At 45.6% G+C, this 17,065-nt stretch overlaps 1 protein-coding gene across 1 annotated transcript; it reads left to right on the top strand.

Moving 5' to 3' along the window:
* The first annotated feature begins 6,373 nt into the window (after positions 1–6,373).
* On the top strand, positions 6,374–16,518 carry SERP1 (stress associated endoplasmic reticulum protein 1). Its single transcript, XM_082251676.1, has 3 exons — positions 6,374–6,605; positions 6,690–6,765; positions 16,205–16,518. The coding sequence occupies exons 1-3, from the start codon at positions 6,522–6,524 to the stop codon at positions 16,243–16,245; spliced, it is 201 nt and encodes a 66-aa protein (XP_082107802.1). The 5' UTR covers positions 6,374–6,521; the 3' UTR covers positions 16,246–16,518.
* The last annotated feature ends 547 nt before the right edge of the window (positions 16,519–17,065 follow it).

Below are 17,065 nucleotides of genomic sequence, written 5' to 3'. Positions count from 1 at the left end.
ATAAAATAGTTCTGTTTGGCAGTTAGGAGGCAGGAATTGTATGTTTGGAGAGCAGATTTATATACAATGCCTTGAAAAAGTATTCATACACCTTAAAATTTTCCACATTTTGTCATGTTACAGCCAAAATTGTAAATGTATTTTATTGGGATTTTATGTGATAGACCAACAAGTGGCACATAATTGTGAAGTGGAAGGAAAATAAAAAATGGCTTTCAATTTTTTTACAAATAAATATCTGAAAAGTGTGGCATGCATTTGTATTCAGCCCCCTTTACTCTGATACCCCTAACTAAAATCCAATGCAACCAATTGCCTTCAGAAGTCACCTAATTAGTAAATAGAGTCCACCTGTGTGTAATTTAACCTTAGTATAAATTACAGCTGTTCTGTGAAGCCCTTACAGATTTGTTAGAGAACCTTAGTGAACAAACAGCATCATGAAGGCCAAGGAACACAGACAGGTCAGGGATAAAGATGTGGAGAGGTTTAAAGCATGGTTAGGTTATAAAAAATATCCCAAGCTTTGAACATCTCAGGGAGCACTGTTCAATCCATCCTTCAAAAATGGAAAGAGTATGACACAACTGCAAACCTACCAAGACATGGCCGTCCAGCTAAACTGACAGGCTGGGCAAGGAGAGCATTGACCAGAAAAGCAGCCAAGAGGCCCATGGTAACTCTGGAGGAGCTGCAGAGATCCACAGCTCAGATGGGAGAATCTGTCCACAGGACAACTACACTGAACAAAATTATAAACGCAACACTTTTGTTTTTGCCCCCATTTTTCATGAGCTGAACTCAAAGATCTAAGACTTTTTCTATGTACACAAAAGGCCTATTTCTCCCAAATATTGTTCACAAATCTGTCTAAATCTGTGTTGTTGAGCACTTCTCCTTTGCCGAGATAATCCATCCACCTTACAGGTGTGGCATATCAAGATGCTGATTAAACTGCATAATTATTCTGTTGTGGGGGGTAGAAGTATTTCTCTGAGAGACCTACATTCGACAATAGAGGTGTACCTGAAGGGTGGTGAGCCTGGGTGGTTGGGTAGAGGAGTTTGGGGTTGCTGGGGGGGGGGTTAAAGTTTTGCGTCTTTTTTGTAATTGCCCTGCGTGGCAAATGTTGTGTTATGTTATGTTCTTTTTGTTTGTTCAAAACAATCAACAGAAATTTATAAAAAAAAAAAAAAGACAGCATGATTATTGCACAGGTGTGCCTTAGGCTGGCCACAATAAAAGGCCAATCAAAAATGTGCAGTTTTATCACACAGCACAATGCCACGGATGTCGCAAGTTTTGAAAGAGCGTGCAATTGGCATGCTGACTGCAGGAATGCCCACCAGAGTTGTTGCCCGTAAATGAAATGTTAATTTCTCAACCATAAGCCATCTCCAAAGGCGTTTCAGAGAATTTGGCAGTATATCCAACCGGCCTCACAACCGCAGACCACGTGTAACCACACCAGCCCAGGACCTCCACATCCAGCATCTTCACCTCCAAGATCGTCTGAGACCAGCCACCCGGACAGCTGCTGCAACAATCGGTTTGCATAACCAAAGATTTTCTGCACAAACCGTCAAAAACCGTCTTAGGGAAGTTCATCTGCATGCTTGTCGTCCTCATTGGGGTCTCGACCTGACTGCAGTTCATCCTCGTAACCGACTTGAGTGGGCAAATGCTCCCATTCTATGCCGTCTGGCACTTTGAAGAGGATGGATCCCGGTTTTCAGTGTACAGGGCAGATGGCAGACAGCGTGTATGGCGTCATGTGGGTGAGCGGTTTGCTGATGTCAATGTTGTAGATTGAGTGGCCTATGGTGGCGGTGGAGTTATGGTTTGGGCAGGCGTATGTTATGGACAACGAACGCAGGTGCATTTTATTGATGGCATTTTGAGTGCACAGAGATACCGTGACGAGATCCTGAGGCCCATTGTTGTGGCATTCATCCACGACCATCACCTCATGTTGCAGTATGATAATGCATGGCCCCATGTTGCAAGGATCTGTACACAATTCCTCGAAGCGGAAATCATCCCAGTTCTTGCATGGCCAGAATACTCACTGGATATGTCACCCATTGAGCATGTTTGGGATGCTCTTGATCGGCGAATATGACAGCGTGTTCCAGGTCCTGCCAATATCCAGAAACTTCACACAGCCATTGAAGAGAAGTGGACCAACATTCCACAGGCCACAATCAACAACCTAATCAACTCTATGCCAAGAAGATGTTTTGTACTGCATGAGGCAAATGGTGGTCACCTCAGATAATGAATGGTTTTTCGGACCCCTCCTCCCAATACAGTAAAACTGCACAATTTAGAGTGGCCTTTTAAGGCCCGTACACATGTACCGATCGTCGGCAGACAAGCGCGGCCAACGACCGATCTGCCGATTGTACGCTTGTTAGTATGATGCCTCCGACAGCCGTCAGCGCACATTCTGCCGACAAGAATCTGTCATGCAAGCATTAAAATTTTTGTATGCCGACACCAGAGCGGCCGATTGTTCGCCAGTCAGTACAGAATTCGGCCGACAGACCGCAGATTTGCAAGACTGGGCATGCTCAGAAAAGAAAAAACACAGGGAAAGTTAACCATTACATGACATCACTTCTGCAGTCGGCTGTAGTCGGCGGACAAAATTCTTGTGCTGTCTTTGCACTTTTCAACAGACACCGACAGCCCGGGGACAAAAGACGGCCGATCGTTCGCCGACGATCGGTACGTGGGTACGGGGCTTTATTGTGGTCAGCCTAAGGCACACCTGTGCAATAATCATGCTGTCTAATCAGCATCTTGATATACCACACCTGTGAGGTGGATGGATTATCTCGGCAAAGGAGAAGTGCTCACTAACACAGATTTGAACAGATTTGTGAACGATATTTGGGAGAAATAGGCCTTTTGTGTATATAGAAAAAGTCTTAGATCTTTGAGTTCAGCTCATGAAAAATGGGGGCAAAAACAAAAGTGTTGCATTTATAATTGTGTTCAGTGTATTAGCCATGTACTCCACAAATCTGGCCTTTATGGAAGAGAAGAAAGAAAGAAAGAAAGAAAGAAAGAAAGAAAGAAAGAAAGAAAGAAAGAAAGAAAGAAAGAAAGAAAGAAAGAAAGAAAGAAAGAAAGAAAGAAAGAAAGAAAGAATTGTAAAAGATTTTGAAAACCATTTGTCATCCCACTTCACAATTATGTGTCACTTTGTGTTGGTCTATCAAATAAAATCCCAATAAAATACATTTATGTTTTTGGTTGTACATGACAAAATGTGGACAATTTCAAGGGGTATGAATATTTTTTCAAGACTCTGTAGGTTTAAATCTTTCTGATACTTAGTCTTGTGCCACAGGTGTTCAAGAGTGCAGCAAAGTTTTTAAACCACTTACCGCAAAGTGACGTAGGGCTACATCGGCAAACTTTGTGGGGTTATACCAGGATGATTCCTCTAGCTAGAGACACCATCCCGGTAACGTGGTTTAGAGCCAACGGTTGGCTTTCCGTCGGTAACGACCGATGCAGCTCAGGAGCCGCTCGATCGTTACCTGGGAGGAGTCCCCTCCCGCCGCCTTCCGTGACTTTGCCCGGGCCTCCCGTCCCACCGGGAGACCCGAGCACCCAGCCGGCCCGTCCGCCGGCTGTATGGAGTCCCGATCTAAGCCGGAAGCGGCTTCGATCGGGTCTCTGATGACGTAACCCGGAGGAGGCGTCCATGACGTCACTTCCGAGTTACTCTGCTGCAAAAGGAGGCAGATTTAAAAAACAGCTGTATGCAAAAATGCCGTTTTCGGCGTTTTGAATACATGGAAGTGTAGTGGAGGGGTCTAGGGTCTTTTAGACCCTCGGTCCCTCCACAAAGAGTACCTGTCACTGCATATTGGGGCCCAGTGGTGTCACATATAATGACTGAGGCCCAGTGGTGTCACACAGTGTATGAGGCCCAGTGGTGTCACACAGTGTATGAGACCCAGTGGTCTCACATAGAATGACTGAAGCCCAGTGGTGTCACACAGAGTGTATGAGGCCCAGTGGTGTCACACAGAGTGTATGAGGCCCAGTGGTGTCACATAGAATGACTGAGAACAGTGCTCCTTGGGAGGTTTAAAGCTTGGGAAATCTTTTTGTATCCAAATCCAGCTTTAAACTTCTCCACAACAGTATCTCGGACCTGTCTGGTGTGTTCCTTGTTCTTCATGATGCTCTCTGCGCTTTAAACGGACCTCTGAGACTATCACAGTGCAGGTGCATTTATACGGAGACTTGATTACACACAAGTGTATTCTATTTATCATCATTAGTCATTTAGGTCAACATTGGATCATTCAGAGATCCTCACTAAACTTCTGGAGAGAGTTTGCTGCACTGAAAGTAAAGGGGCTGAATAATTTTGCACGCCCAATTTTTCAGTTTTTTATTTGATAAAAAAAGTTTGAAATATCCAATAAATTTCATTCCACTTCATGATTGTGTCCCACTTGTTGTTGATTCTTCACAAAAAATTACAGTTTTATATCTTTATGTTTGAAGCCTGAAATGTGGCAAAAGGTTGAAAAGTTCAAGGGGGCCAAATACTTTCGCAAGGCACTGTATGTATAAGGACAAACCCAGTGCCTACAGTATATAAGGCCCGTCGCATTGTCCCCAGTATATGTATGAGGCCCGGCCCAGTGCCCCCAGTATATGTATAAGGCCCAACCCAGTGCCTCCAGTATATGTATGAGGCCTGGCGCAGTGCCCCCAGTAAATGTATGAGGTCCGGCGCAGTGCCCCCAGTATATGTATGAGGCACGGCGCAGTGCCCCCAGTATATGTATGAGGCCCGGCGCAGTGCCCCCAGTATATGTATGAGGCCCGGCCCAGTGCCCCCAGTATATGTATGAGGCCCGGCCCAGTGCCCCCAGTATATGTATAAGGCCCGGCGCAGTGCCCCCAGTATATGTATGAGGCCCGGCGCAGTGCCCCCAGTATATGTATGAGGCCCGGCCCAGTGCCCCCAGTATATGTATGAGGCCCGGCGCAGTGCCCCCAGTATATGTATGAGGCCCGGCCCAGTGCCCCCAGTATATGTATAAGGCCCAACCCAGTGCCTCCAGTATATGTATGAGGCCCGGCGCAGTGCCCCCAGTAAATGTATGAGGTCCGGCCCAGTGCCCCCAGTATATGTATGAGGCCCGGCCCAGTGCCCCCAGTATATGTATGAGGCCTGGCGCAGTGCCCCCAGTATATGTATGAGGCCCAACCCAGTGCCCCCTGTATATGTATGAGTGTAAGTGCCCAGGCTGAAGATGCCCAGCTGCACCCCCTCCGACAGGGGGAATAGGTAGGTAAGAGAGAGGTGGTGGGTGAGGTGGAGGGTAGGTGCTGTGACCTGGGGTGAGGCAATTTAATAAGGTGGGGGAGGGATGTGACTTGGAGCCAATATTGTCATTAGTTTCCCTCAGAGGACAGATGGGACAGTAGACAGGATTCTTTACCTTTAAAGCTAAACTTATCTATGAAAGGATGACACTGTACAAAAACTGTTGGATAAAAAGGCCGCGGCCGTTTATTATTTATAAAATAACATTTAAAACTCAAAGCTTTCAACTTATAAATAATAAACCCGACCACTACGATCCAGGTTTACAATAATAATAAATAATCAATAAACATATCCATCAAACTCATCAATAAACATAACATATCGTCCCCCTTTGCAAACTGACAAAGGTGACCCAAAATAACAAACTGGCCGCGACAAAACAAAAAAAAGGGGGGGGGGGGAGGGGAACCGCACGATCCGGGATGTTGAGGTAATCTGAGGGTCCAGCTACCTGAGAGCCCCCTTAAATAGGGCTGGGAACAGGCTCAGAAGGCGGGAAGCTAACTAGAAAAAACTGGTACCTCACACAATCTCCCCAGCTACTTGTTATCTCTAATTTGATAGGGGCTTATTCAGCCAACCATCAACTAGAAAACCTGTTACCCCTTAGCAACTATAATCTTCCTCTCTAAGCCCGCCAAAACTAATTCCTGTCATGTCTAGATTACCTGTCACTGTCCCATATAGAAAAGGGGGGCCATAGAGACCCCCCTTTTCTTTCTATTCTGGTTACAGTGTGCAGAGGGATATCCCAGGCCTGTGCTTGCCCAATAGTAGTCTGCACTGCAGACACTGAACTCCTCTACCGCACTTCATCACTATAAGGAGTGTTATCAGTCCACACAGGACAGACACTACCAGGAAAGCTGGAGGGGGGGGGGTCGGCTGTGCCCAGCCCCGCAGGTCTATGCTACGACTACACAACACCGCTGACACAGCGCCGCGCTACCACGTGTGGGAGGGACTATTTGCCGAAGCCTCATTCTGTGTGTCGTCGGACGTAGTTCCGGTTGTGGGCGGGGACTGTGGAATTGCCTACGCTGGCACCTCGGCGGGTCACTATTTACAACTCACACACCCTGCGAGCCAGGTGATAGCTCCAGAGGGACCTCATCTCCCCCACATCCCGGGATCCATCCGCCGCACCGCAGCCATGGTGGCCAAGCAGAGAATCCGAATGGCGAACGAGAAACACAGCAAGAACATTACACAGAGGGGCAACGTGGCCAAGACCGCGGTATGTGATGTATGGGGAGCGGAGGGGAGGGAGGGAGAGGAGGAGGGGGACTTTAGCTGATCGCTGTCTCTGTCCTGTCTACAGAGGAACGCTTCGGAGGAGAAGTCATCGGTAGGTCCATGGTTACTGGCCCTCTTCATCTTCGTGGTCTGCGGATCAGGTGGGTACCCTTTTCTCTATTTACATCACTGCTAGCCTATCAAACAGGTACTAGAAGTCCCTGCAATCCCTGCCAGGGTCACATAGATATGTCCCCACACATACAATCTCAATGTACAATCTCAGCTATGTAGTGCATTGCTAGGATTGGGCACAGAGTGGCAGGGATTGGGCACAGAGTGGCAGGGATTGGGCACAGAGTGGCAGGGATTGGGCACAGATAGGCGCTTCACATTACATAATCCTAATCTAAAGTTGACTGGCTAGATTGTAACAAGTATGGTGACCTCCAGGGTTTTCTCATTGATCCCGGCTCCATGATCCTTCCATAGACCTATTTCCTGAATTCCACCTTCCTCCAGCTGTTAGATCCTGATCATTAGCTATACATATGTTTAGGGTACACCATGTCCAGATTGGTGGTTCCAGTCTATAGATCGGTAGTAGGGAGATCTTCCACAATACCTCTGCTGATCACAGGCTGGGCGCCTCCTATACTTCATAATAACCAGTAATCCTTCTCCCCCCTATATCTATATAGCATATGTCAAGAACACCCCAACTTTGTACTGTGGGGAGTACCCAACACAGACAGAATCTGGAGCAGCTGTGTTAGGCAACCAATCAGCTTCTATCTTCTGCTTGCTCAGTGCTAGCGAGAAGCTGATTGGTTGTAAGGCACGACTTCTCCAGTTCTAGGAAATTCCCCCCAAGTGTGTTTCCTGTGAGCTCTGCTGCACTCGTGTGTGTGTGTGTGTGTGTGTGTGTGTGATCATACTACTGCACACAGGACCACCTCACCACTTTCCTTCCTCTCTTTACTCCTGACGTCTTCAGTGTTGTCATTGCCCAGCATTAGATATTCTGAGATCTTAGAGATAGCACTCTAATATCCGATGTTACCAGCCTGTTCTACTTTGTGGCACTCAAGACTTTGGCTGACAGTGTTTGTATTGCGGGTGATGTAGTAAGTGTTCCTCTCCTAAAACCAATATTACACAATACTGGGTCACTCTTGGTACTACCATATGTTAGGTCACTTGTACACATCTGCATTTTCTAAACACACAGATAATTTTTTCCTTAACCACCACCCCCCCTCCTTTCCTCAAATCCAGACGCTGGATTAAATACCCTTTTTCACTTGTCTTAAAGAGGAGCTCCATGCTCCCTCCAAAAAAGATACTGTAGATGCTGACTTTTAATTTTAGGACACTTGCCTTTTCAGGCATCCAGTGGCATCCTCACCCAATCCGATTCTTCAATTGGTTATCAGGTGCTGGTGCCGCCATCTTGACAAAGGGAACCTGGCAGTAAAGCCTTGCAGCTGAACAGCTGGTTTCCTACTGGCCGTGCACAAAGCGCACTGCGCTTTGTGAATGGGACCCGTGAAGTGTCCCAGAAGGCTGCTGGGGGGGGGGGGGGGACGTGGCAAACCGAGTCAAAAGTGGAAGCGGGTTTCGGTCAAAACCGGGTGCCCACTCCCAACCCCCCCAAAGGTGCCAAATGTGGCAGTGGGGGTGGAGGAGGGCAGACAAGCGGCGCTTCCCCCTTTGGGTGGAGCTCTGCTTTAAGCCGCAGTCACATGACACTGCAGCTCAGAATATTCTCTTCTGTTTGCTTCCTGCTTGGGTCCTTCGTCAGGTGCCTGCTTGGGTCCCTCGTCAGGTGCCTGCATGACCTGGACATTTATTGGATGTCCAGCAGTGGGGTCCTCTCAGAATCCATCACAGTTGGGTAGCCAGGGACCGTTGATTCCAGGCTCCATTCACACTGCTAAAGCCCAGAATAGAGCTTTAAAATTGATTTTCTGGGACACGGCCAGCTTAAAAAAAATAATTCTCTCCCTTCTTTACACTATCCAAATCTAAGAAAACATTTTTGCTTAGTGGCGCTTTGTCTTGAAGAAGACCTTCATGCTTGAAGACAAGACTGACATATGATCAGCTGTCCACAGCCTCCTGAAATATCTATCACATCGCAGGAGTTGTGATGTTTGGAGCCTGTGTGTCATTGGCAGATGGAGCATGTGCAGAATTTGGGGCACCTCATCAGGGAGCAGGCTGTACATATCAGGAAGAGACAGCTGGCTCCCCATCATGGGTGTTTCAAGATGACAGCACAGGTCTGGAGTCCTTGAATACAGTGGGTGGAAGTGTTTGAACCCTGACAGATTTTCACTGCTATCTGGCGATTCATTTAAGAGATTTTCACTGACGGTGGTTTTACCAGACAGGAAATTAGGGAAAATCTGTAACAGGATCACAGACAATGTAAAATACCGACAAGGGTTTTAGATCTCCCGTGATCTACTAAAAAGTACTCCACTATCTGCAGCAGAGAAGTGGGTGAGAAAATGATGATGCAAGTTTGGCTGGGCTTGTGTGTATATTGAGTGTGTGATCCATAAAGGAGCATTGAAGGTAAGTGGCATATGGAAAGGAAAATGCATGGGTAAAGTTCTCCCTAAGTTTTGTTCTCTCATTCTCAGTGTATTAACCCATATATTCTCCCCCAGTTCTGTCCCATATGTTCTTTCCTTCTCACCAAACAGATCCATATGCTCAGAGTTCTGACCCATATGTACTCTCATAGTAGTAACCCAAATGGTCCCTCACTCTCTTGTCACTTACCCTTATCTCTTACTATACGGAACTATATGGTTTCACTTTTGCAGTACTCTTCCATATATTACAGCTGCACAATTAATCATTAAAAAAATTGCAATCTCGATTAACGCCCCCCCCCTTACGATCTTAAAATGGCATTTCCTCATTCATACACAGCTTTTCTCTGATTACTCACAGCTGTGAAAAAAAAGAGCCTCTGGCAAATGTTTATCAACATTGTTAAGGCTGCAGATAAATAAACAATGTTTTACAATGTATCATTTCCTTCTTTGGGATCAAAGGAATGAACGTCTGTCTGTAAAGGAGGGCAATTTAACCTAAAGACTAAGTCTTTTTCTGACATTTGTTGCTTACAAGTTAAAATTGGTATTTTTTGCTAGAAAATTACTTAGAACCCCCAAACTATATATATATATATATATATATATAGCTATAGCAGAGACCCTAGAGAATAAAATGGCGATCGTTGCAAACTTTTATGTCACACTGTATTTGTGCAGAAGTGTTTCACACGCAGTTTTTTGGGAGAAAAATACACTTTAATGAATTGGAAAAAAAAAAACAAAATAGTAAAGTTAGCCCACTCTTTTTGTATAATGTAAAAGATGTTACGCCGAGAATCGTGATCTTTATTGTAAGCAAAAAAATTGTGATTCTCATTTTATCCAGAATTGTACAGGTCTACCATATATACTCACTGCTCTGACCCATATGTTCTTTATCTCCTCAAACCAATCCATGTGTTCTCTCAGTTCTGACACATATGTTCTCTCACGTCTACTGGACCAATCCATATTTTCTCACTCTCACAGTGCTGACCCATATGTGCCTTCACTAATCAAACAGATCCATATGTTCTAACTCTGGCACTGACCCATATGCTCTTGCTCTACTGAGCCAAGTGGTCTTGCGCTCTCTTTGCCTTGAGCCAAGTGGTCTTGCGCTCTCTCTGCCTTGAGCCAAGTGGTCTTGCGCTCTCTCTGCCTTGAGCCAAGTGGTCTTGCGCTCTCTCTGCCTTGAGCCAAGTGGTCTTGCGCTCTCTCTGCCTTGAGCCAAGTGGTCTTGCGCTCTCTCTGCCTTGAGCCAAGTGGTCTCGCGCTCTCTCTGCCTTGAGCCAAGTGGTCTCGCGCTCTCTCTGCCTTGAGCCAAGTGGTCTCGCGCTCTCTCTGCCTTGAGCCAAGTGGTCTCGCGCTCTCTCTGCCTTGAGCCAAGTGGTCTCGCGCTCTCTCTCTGCCTTGAGCCAAGTGGTCTCGCGCTCTCTCTCTGCCTTGAGCCAAGTGGTCTCGCGCTCTCTCTCTGCCTTGAGCCAAGTGGTCTCGCGCTCTCTCTCTGCCTTGAGCCAAGTGGTCTCGCGCTCTCTCTCTGCCTTGAGCCAAGTGGTCTCGCGCTCTCTCTCTGCCTTGAGCCAAGTGGTCTCGCGCTCTCTCTCTGCCTTGAGCCAAGTGGTCTCGCGCTCTCTCTCTGCCTTGAGCCAAGTGGTCTCGCGCTCTCTCTCTGCCTTGAGCCAAGTGGTCTCGCGCTCTCTCTCTGCCTTGAGCCAAGTGGTCTCGCGCTCTCTCTCTGCCTTGAGCCAAGTGGTCTGGCGCTCTCTCTCTGCCTTGAGCCAAGTGGTCTGGCGCTCTCTCTCTGCCTTGAGCCAAGTGGTCTGGCGCTCTCTCTCTGCCTTGAGCCAAGTGGTCTGGCGGGCTCTCTCTGCCTTGAGCCAAGTGGTCTGGCGGGTTCTCTCTGCCTTGAGCCAAGTGGTCTCATTCTTATACTGACACATATGTTCTATCACTGTTTTACAGACAACAGTCTGGATAGTGGCTTCCCTCATCCAGAGTCACTAAATAAATGACTGTAAACACAAAACAATGAATCTATATTGCAGGCTACCACAGACCAAACTCCTGTGTAAACATATTCCAAGTGTGCAAATCTAATAAAAGAAAACTCGAGCTGTGTCCCAAAGAAAGTGTTTTTTTTCCCCTACAGAATTGTTTAAAATTCCATGGTAATAGAGATTAAACCTCAAGCCCATTTCGTGTTCCATGTCACGAGAGATACACATGTATTCTCACTTAACATCTTAACAACTTGCATCACTCATTTTAAATGTACAACTATATATAGAGATCCTTGCTTGATCCCAAGGAAGGTAGTGAGAATACATGAGTGAGTGTGAGTCTCCTGGGATGTGAAACACAAAGTGGGTAAGTTTTAGGTTTTTAACTTCTAATAATATGATGGTATTTTAAACAATTCTGTAGAAATATATACTTTTCTCTAATCGTCTTCTAGGGCAGCACTTGAGAGATAGGCCCCTCCCACCTGAGCCCACCTTAAAAAAAAAAAAAAAAAGCAGTCAGCCTTATACCTCAGTTTGATTGTGTTTCTTCCGGACCCACACGAGCTGCATGCTTTTGTTATTTTCTTCAGTCTCTGTGCTAATTGCAGGAGGCTTCCTGACCAGCCTCCCATCCAGCTCAGTGAGCCTTGGGCAGTGCAGGTCAGGGGCAGCACATTGGGGCATGCTGGCTCCCGCCTGAGGTTTCAACCCTACTGAGGGGTCTGCAACCTTCCCCCCTGCTGTCGGATGCCGATGGTGCACCCCCTGGTCCCCTTGCACTGGTCCAGGCCGACTGCCGGGCAGCGTCCTGGTTGTTGGAGGAGCAAGATGGAGTCTGGACCGGAACCGCGTCACGTCTGGTGACGCACTTCCGGTCTGCAGCCATCTTGGGGTAGGCGGAAGTCGGAGCGGGGGGCATCCCCTGAGGTCATTTCCGGCGGCGCGATTTTTAAAAGAAAAACTCACAGCATTTAATCCATGAACAAGCAGAAAACAAACACCTCAATGTTTACAAAGCGAAGCGTACCCTAGGATACCAGGAGGTTGCAATGCAGGTATGTCCACCAACCTGCATGGGGGCAGCTGGAGCTGGGCGGGAAGCAGTTAAAATTTCCCTATGCTGTGGTTCCTTTGCTGGGATGTAGGATGCCTCCCCACCCTGCCCTGCAGGACAGCTCCAAGGTAAGCCAGAGCACTCTGGAGTTCCCTCTGTCTTTACCTCACCAACAAACGATTTTTCACTGTTATGTATGGCAACTGCCTGCTTCCCTGGGTTCTTTGTGCTAATTTACAGACAAAGACCCCAGAAGAGAAGAAGGCAAAGACCAGTAGCAAGGCATGCGCCTCTTGCAGTCACAGATTTCCTCCAGAATGGAAGAAACCCCTGTGCCAGAAATGCATCAATAAAATGGTGGCCAAAAAGAGTCACAGGGTTCCTTAAGGATATGCTTAATTCTTTTAAAAAGAAAATTAAAAGCACGATTGGTCCCCTTGATACAGCCATAGAAAACCTGGAAGCTGCAGTCAGACCAGCACTCCATCCACCAGCAAGTCACCCATTCCTTCATGCAGCGGTGATGAGGTGGAGCAGGAATCTCATGCAGACAACTCTGAATCAGAATCCGAAGGTTGCCTATGCTCAGTCAGATGATGAGGATCCAGCATCAGAGGGTACGCTCTTCCCCTCTGAGAACACTGATTATTTGCTGAGGGCCATAGCGGATACACTGGGTATTAAAGAGCAGAAAATTACAGAGCTTTCACTACACGATAAAATGTATAAGGGTCTGCAACCAAAAAAACTTAGAACATTTCCAGTACACGAGTCTCTAAAAAAAAAAAAACTTGGTCAAGAAAGAATGGGAAAAACCCCAGCTGCAATTAAACGCAGATATCTGTTCACAGAGGAGGATACTAAACCATGGATGAAGTACCCTAAGGTAGATGCTTTCCTCGCCAGAGTCTCAAACAAGGCCGATTTTAGCTTTCAAGGACTCCGGAACTCTGTTATCCCATATATAAAAAGATAGTGGCACGCGTCCGCTGAATCAGTAAGGATATTGGCCAGGACCACTGGCCTAATTCAGCTAGGAGAGGCCTGTGGCTAAAGTCATGGGAAGGGAACATCACCTCTAAAAATAGATTATGCGGCATCAACTTTACAGGCGATTTACTGTTCGGACCAGACTTGGAAACAGTATTGGACAGAACCGCAGCCAAAAACAAGGGGTTTTCTCAAACCAAAAAGAGCCAGGGGAAAACGCCCTTTCAGCAGTCCAGAAGATTTGATAAGACGGGTCTACAAAAGCGCTGGACACAACAAAACAAAAAAGGCAAGGGAGAATTTATCCTCAAGTCTTCCATTCCAAAGAACAAAAAACGACGGTCCCCGGGCGGGGGGCAGGTGGGCGTTTCTTCCTTGCCAGTGGAAGGAAATCATGGGAAATAGGTTTTTCCTTGGTACGGTAGCAGTAGGCTACTCTATAGCATTTTCCTCTTGCCGCCCAACCAAGTACCTGGGAGTCTTCATAGCCACAGTGGATCTGCAGGATGCACATCTACATACTCAGAAAAAAGCTATCCAAGATGCCTAAGATTTGCGATGCAAGGCCCGGCTTCCACTCCACATCTTTTATACACGGCTCTTCCTGTTGACATCTGGCCAGCACCCAGGATCTTCTCAAAGCTAATGTCAGAAGCCCTAATGTACCTAAGACAGCAAGTCTTAGGGTAAGGGCCATTGCCAGATGAACTACTATTCTGCGAATCAGCAGACAAACAAAATGCCAATCTCTAAAAGAGCATATCTTACTTGCAGGGCTCAGGGTAGAGCGTGAACGAAGAAAAGCCACAACTACACCAAGGTCCCATGCAGGCCTGAGGGGACCTTGGTTCAGTTACTTAAGAAACCTTGGCAAACAGCCTCATCTAACACTTCCAGACATGCAGAACCTCCTGTCGCAAGGGCCAGTCAACCACCCGAACCACAAGGTCATGAAGCATTCGGCCTGTTCCCAGAAAGGACGAGGTTACAGAACAAAGGTCTGTCTAACGGTGATTGGCACCATCTTAGCCAGCAGAAAACCGGTGACTATAGCTATCTATGAAAAATTGAGTAAAAAGTTTTTCTTCTGGTATGAGAACAAGGGAGACCCAGACAAGGGGGTTATTCTGGCAATGTTAGATTATTTTTATTTTACAGGAAGGAGAGGTCAAGAGCATTTTCCATAACACTTTGAAGGTTCAAGTGGCAGCCCTATCTTCCCATCTGGATATTAGGCTGGCAGAAGCTCATAAGATTTCTTCTCTCTTTAAGAAAAGCCACACCTATGAATTTCAGCAGCACTCCAACATGGGACCTCTCCACGGTACTCAAAGGATTCCTCTTGGCACCCTTTGATCCACTGGAGGATATGTCGGATAAATACCTTACACTAAAAACAGCACTCCTGGTGGCGCTGGTATCAGCAAGAAGTCAGCGAAATTCAGGCTCGATCCATGATAGAACCTTACTGTTTATTTCGGACAGATCAAATTATACTCACGCCAGACCCATCCTTCCTACCAAAAGTCTCTTTGACTTTCCACAGAACTCAGGAGGTGGTTATTACTGAGACTGAAGGTATGACTGGCATTTTTATAATGGTGGACTGTGTTTCCTGTTTCAGGTGGGAGGAGCCTATCTCTCAGGCCCTCCCCTGGAATACCGCTTTGAAAAATAGTTGCCACCAGGTACCTAACTTTTTTTTTTTTTTTTTTTTTCTTGCAGACACCACTGTTTTTCTTTATTTTGGTCAGTGGTTGTCTGCAATACTGAATTACTGTTTTCAGAATGTTCAGTGATTGAGGTAATCCGATTTCTACTAGGCACCATCTAGTGGATTACAAAAATTATAACCCACGCTCGGAACTATAAAATCAAATGTGATAATATGTGTGTTTGCAGCTGCTGCTCACTAAGTAAAAACTTAGAAAAATAAAATGCCAAAAAACAGCACTTGCAATGATATAAATAACAAGAATTATGTAGGTATGAATGACATAAATGCATATAAAATAATAGCCATAAGGTGCAATAGTGCTGAATACAACCTGGATCATAAAATGAGGGTGCATAAAGTGCAGTAGTGCTTGATCCAAAATTAATTTAAGAATAAATACAATAATAATATACAGTAAGGCCATGTTCACATACAGGCGACCCGACTTAAAGCTATTTTGCGGGCTTCACTATGTCAGCTTATTCCTTCCTTTGTGTGACACCGGAGGGGGATTTACAGTGTTGGAGATCTATTGGTCCATTCATCCCTGTGGCTCATTTGACCCATTATTCCCTTGGGTAACTCTGTAGAGGGATTTACTGTGTTGTAGATTTATTGGTCCATTTCTAAGGCTCATTAACCCATTGGCTCTGGTGAGTGGATTCCCTTAAGGGATTCGTGGCACCTTCCACTGTGTGGAGCACCATAGCACTTTTTGGCATCAGCACTTTATTGAGCATGGCTGCACTTGGCATGGGACTGTTTATATAATTTGAATTGTCATATTGTGGACATTTATCATTGTCACGTTTTGCACTTTAACACATATATTGAGCACTTTGCTTTTACTGTATATTATTGTATTTATTCTTAAATTAATTTTGGATCAAGCACTATTGCACTTTATGCACCCACATTTTATGATCCAGGTTGTATTCAGCACTATTGCACCTTATGGTTACCATCTAGTGGAGGTTGATGGAACTGCAGTCAATGAGAAAATGGAGATCCTCCATCTGGTGGCCATCTAGTAGAAGGCGCCATCTAGTGGCAAAGAACTGTCAGAACTGCAGTCCATGAGACCGCATATAAAGTACTTAACTAAGTCACTGTGGCTGCTTGCAAACAGAATTTAACTAGCGCTAGTTTAGGGTACAAATAATGTGTTCTGTCTAATGTATTTTTTAAGTAAACTTACCAAATCTGTTTCTTATCCTACAGCAATCTTCCAGATCATCCAGAGCATCAGGATGGGCATGTAAAAAGTCTGCCTGCAGATGATTTTTGTTCTCCTGTGAAGTATACCATGAACTCTTACCTTTTTTTTTTTTTTCTGTTGATCGGGACAAAGAAAAATAAAACCACGGATTTCACATAACTGTTCTAGAATGACGACTTGTACAGCAGTTATTCAAGTCATTCCAAATGATTCCACCAAAGTCATTCCATGTTTTCTAATCCATACCACAGTGCCTTCAGAGAGCACCATATGCATAAGAGCAATAAAGGCAGATGTGCTATTGTGGAGCTACTTATTCAGTGAACTGTCAATTCAGTGTGGAACTAATTTGTATGCAATGTAGATAAATTTAGTTTGAATAGGTCTTGTGTTGAAGCTATTTGTGTTAAATATTCTACCTTTTTTAATGTATAAAATTGGTTACTTTTAATTTAAAAATTGAAAGCTGGAAGACTGATTCCTAAATAATTTGAATATTTTCTACATGCTGCAGGGAAACCTATCCCACATGTCATTTAGTTTTAGCACTCATTTGGAATATGTCACGTAGTTTTGGAGAAATGCTGCAATGCACTGCAGCAGCTTTGTGCAAAGCGCTAAGTTAAGGAATAAGATACTGTCTTATGCCAGTACACCTTTTTTTATACGTCCCTCCCTCCATTACATCTGCACAAGAGTGGGACTGTGCTGTTCATCTCTGATGTTGACTAGTAGGTGAAGATCTGGAAAATCCCCTCTCACCACCCAGGAGCATTGTATCTAGATGGTATTTGTCTTTGGGAAAAGGCCACTTTCAAACTGTGGAAATTTTCAGCTTTGTAGTTTATATCTGCTTTTTCTGC

Source organism: Pelophylax lessonae (assembly GCF_965119305.1).
Source record: "Pelophylax lessonae genome assembly, chromosome: 3".
Lineage (NCBI taxonomy): Eukaryota > Metazoa > Chordata > Amphibia > Anura > Ranidae > Pelophylax > Pelophylax lessonae.
Note: the sequence above shows the minus strand (reverse complement) of the source record. Positions and strands in the feature narration are given on the sequence as shown.

Excerpts from the sequence above, each read along its gene's own strand:
- SERP1 (XM_082251676.1), top strand. The coding sequence starts at position 6,522 with ATGGTGGCCAAGCAGAGAATCCGAATGGCGAACGAGAAACACAGCAAG. Across the intron at positions 6,606-6,689 it reads GCAACGTGGCCAAGACCGCG|AGGAACGCTTCGGAGGAGAA; the intron begins GTATGTGATGTA and ends TCCTGTCTACAG. Across the intron at positions 6,766-16,204 it reads CTTCGTGGTCTGCGGATCAG|CAATCTTCCAGATCATCCAG; the intron begins GTGGGTACCCTT and ends CTTATCCTACAG.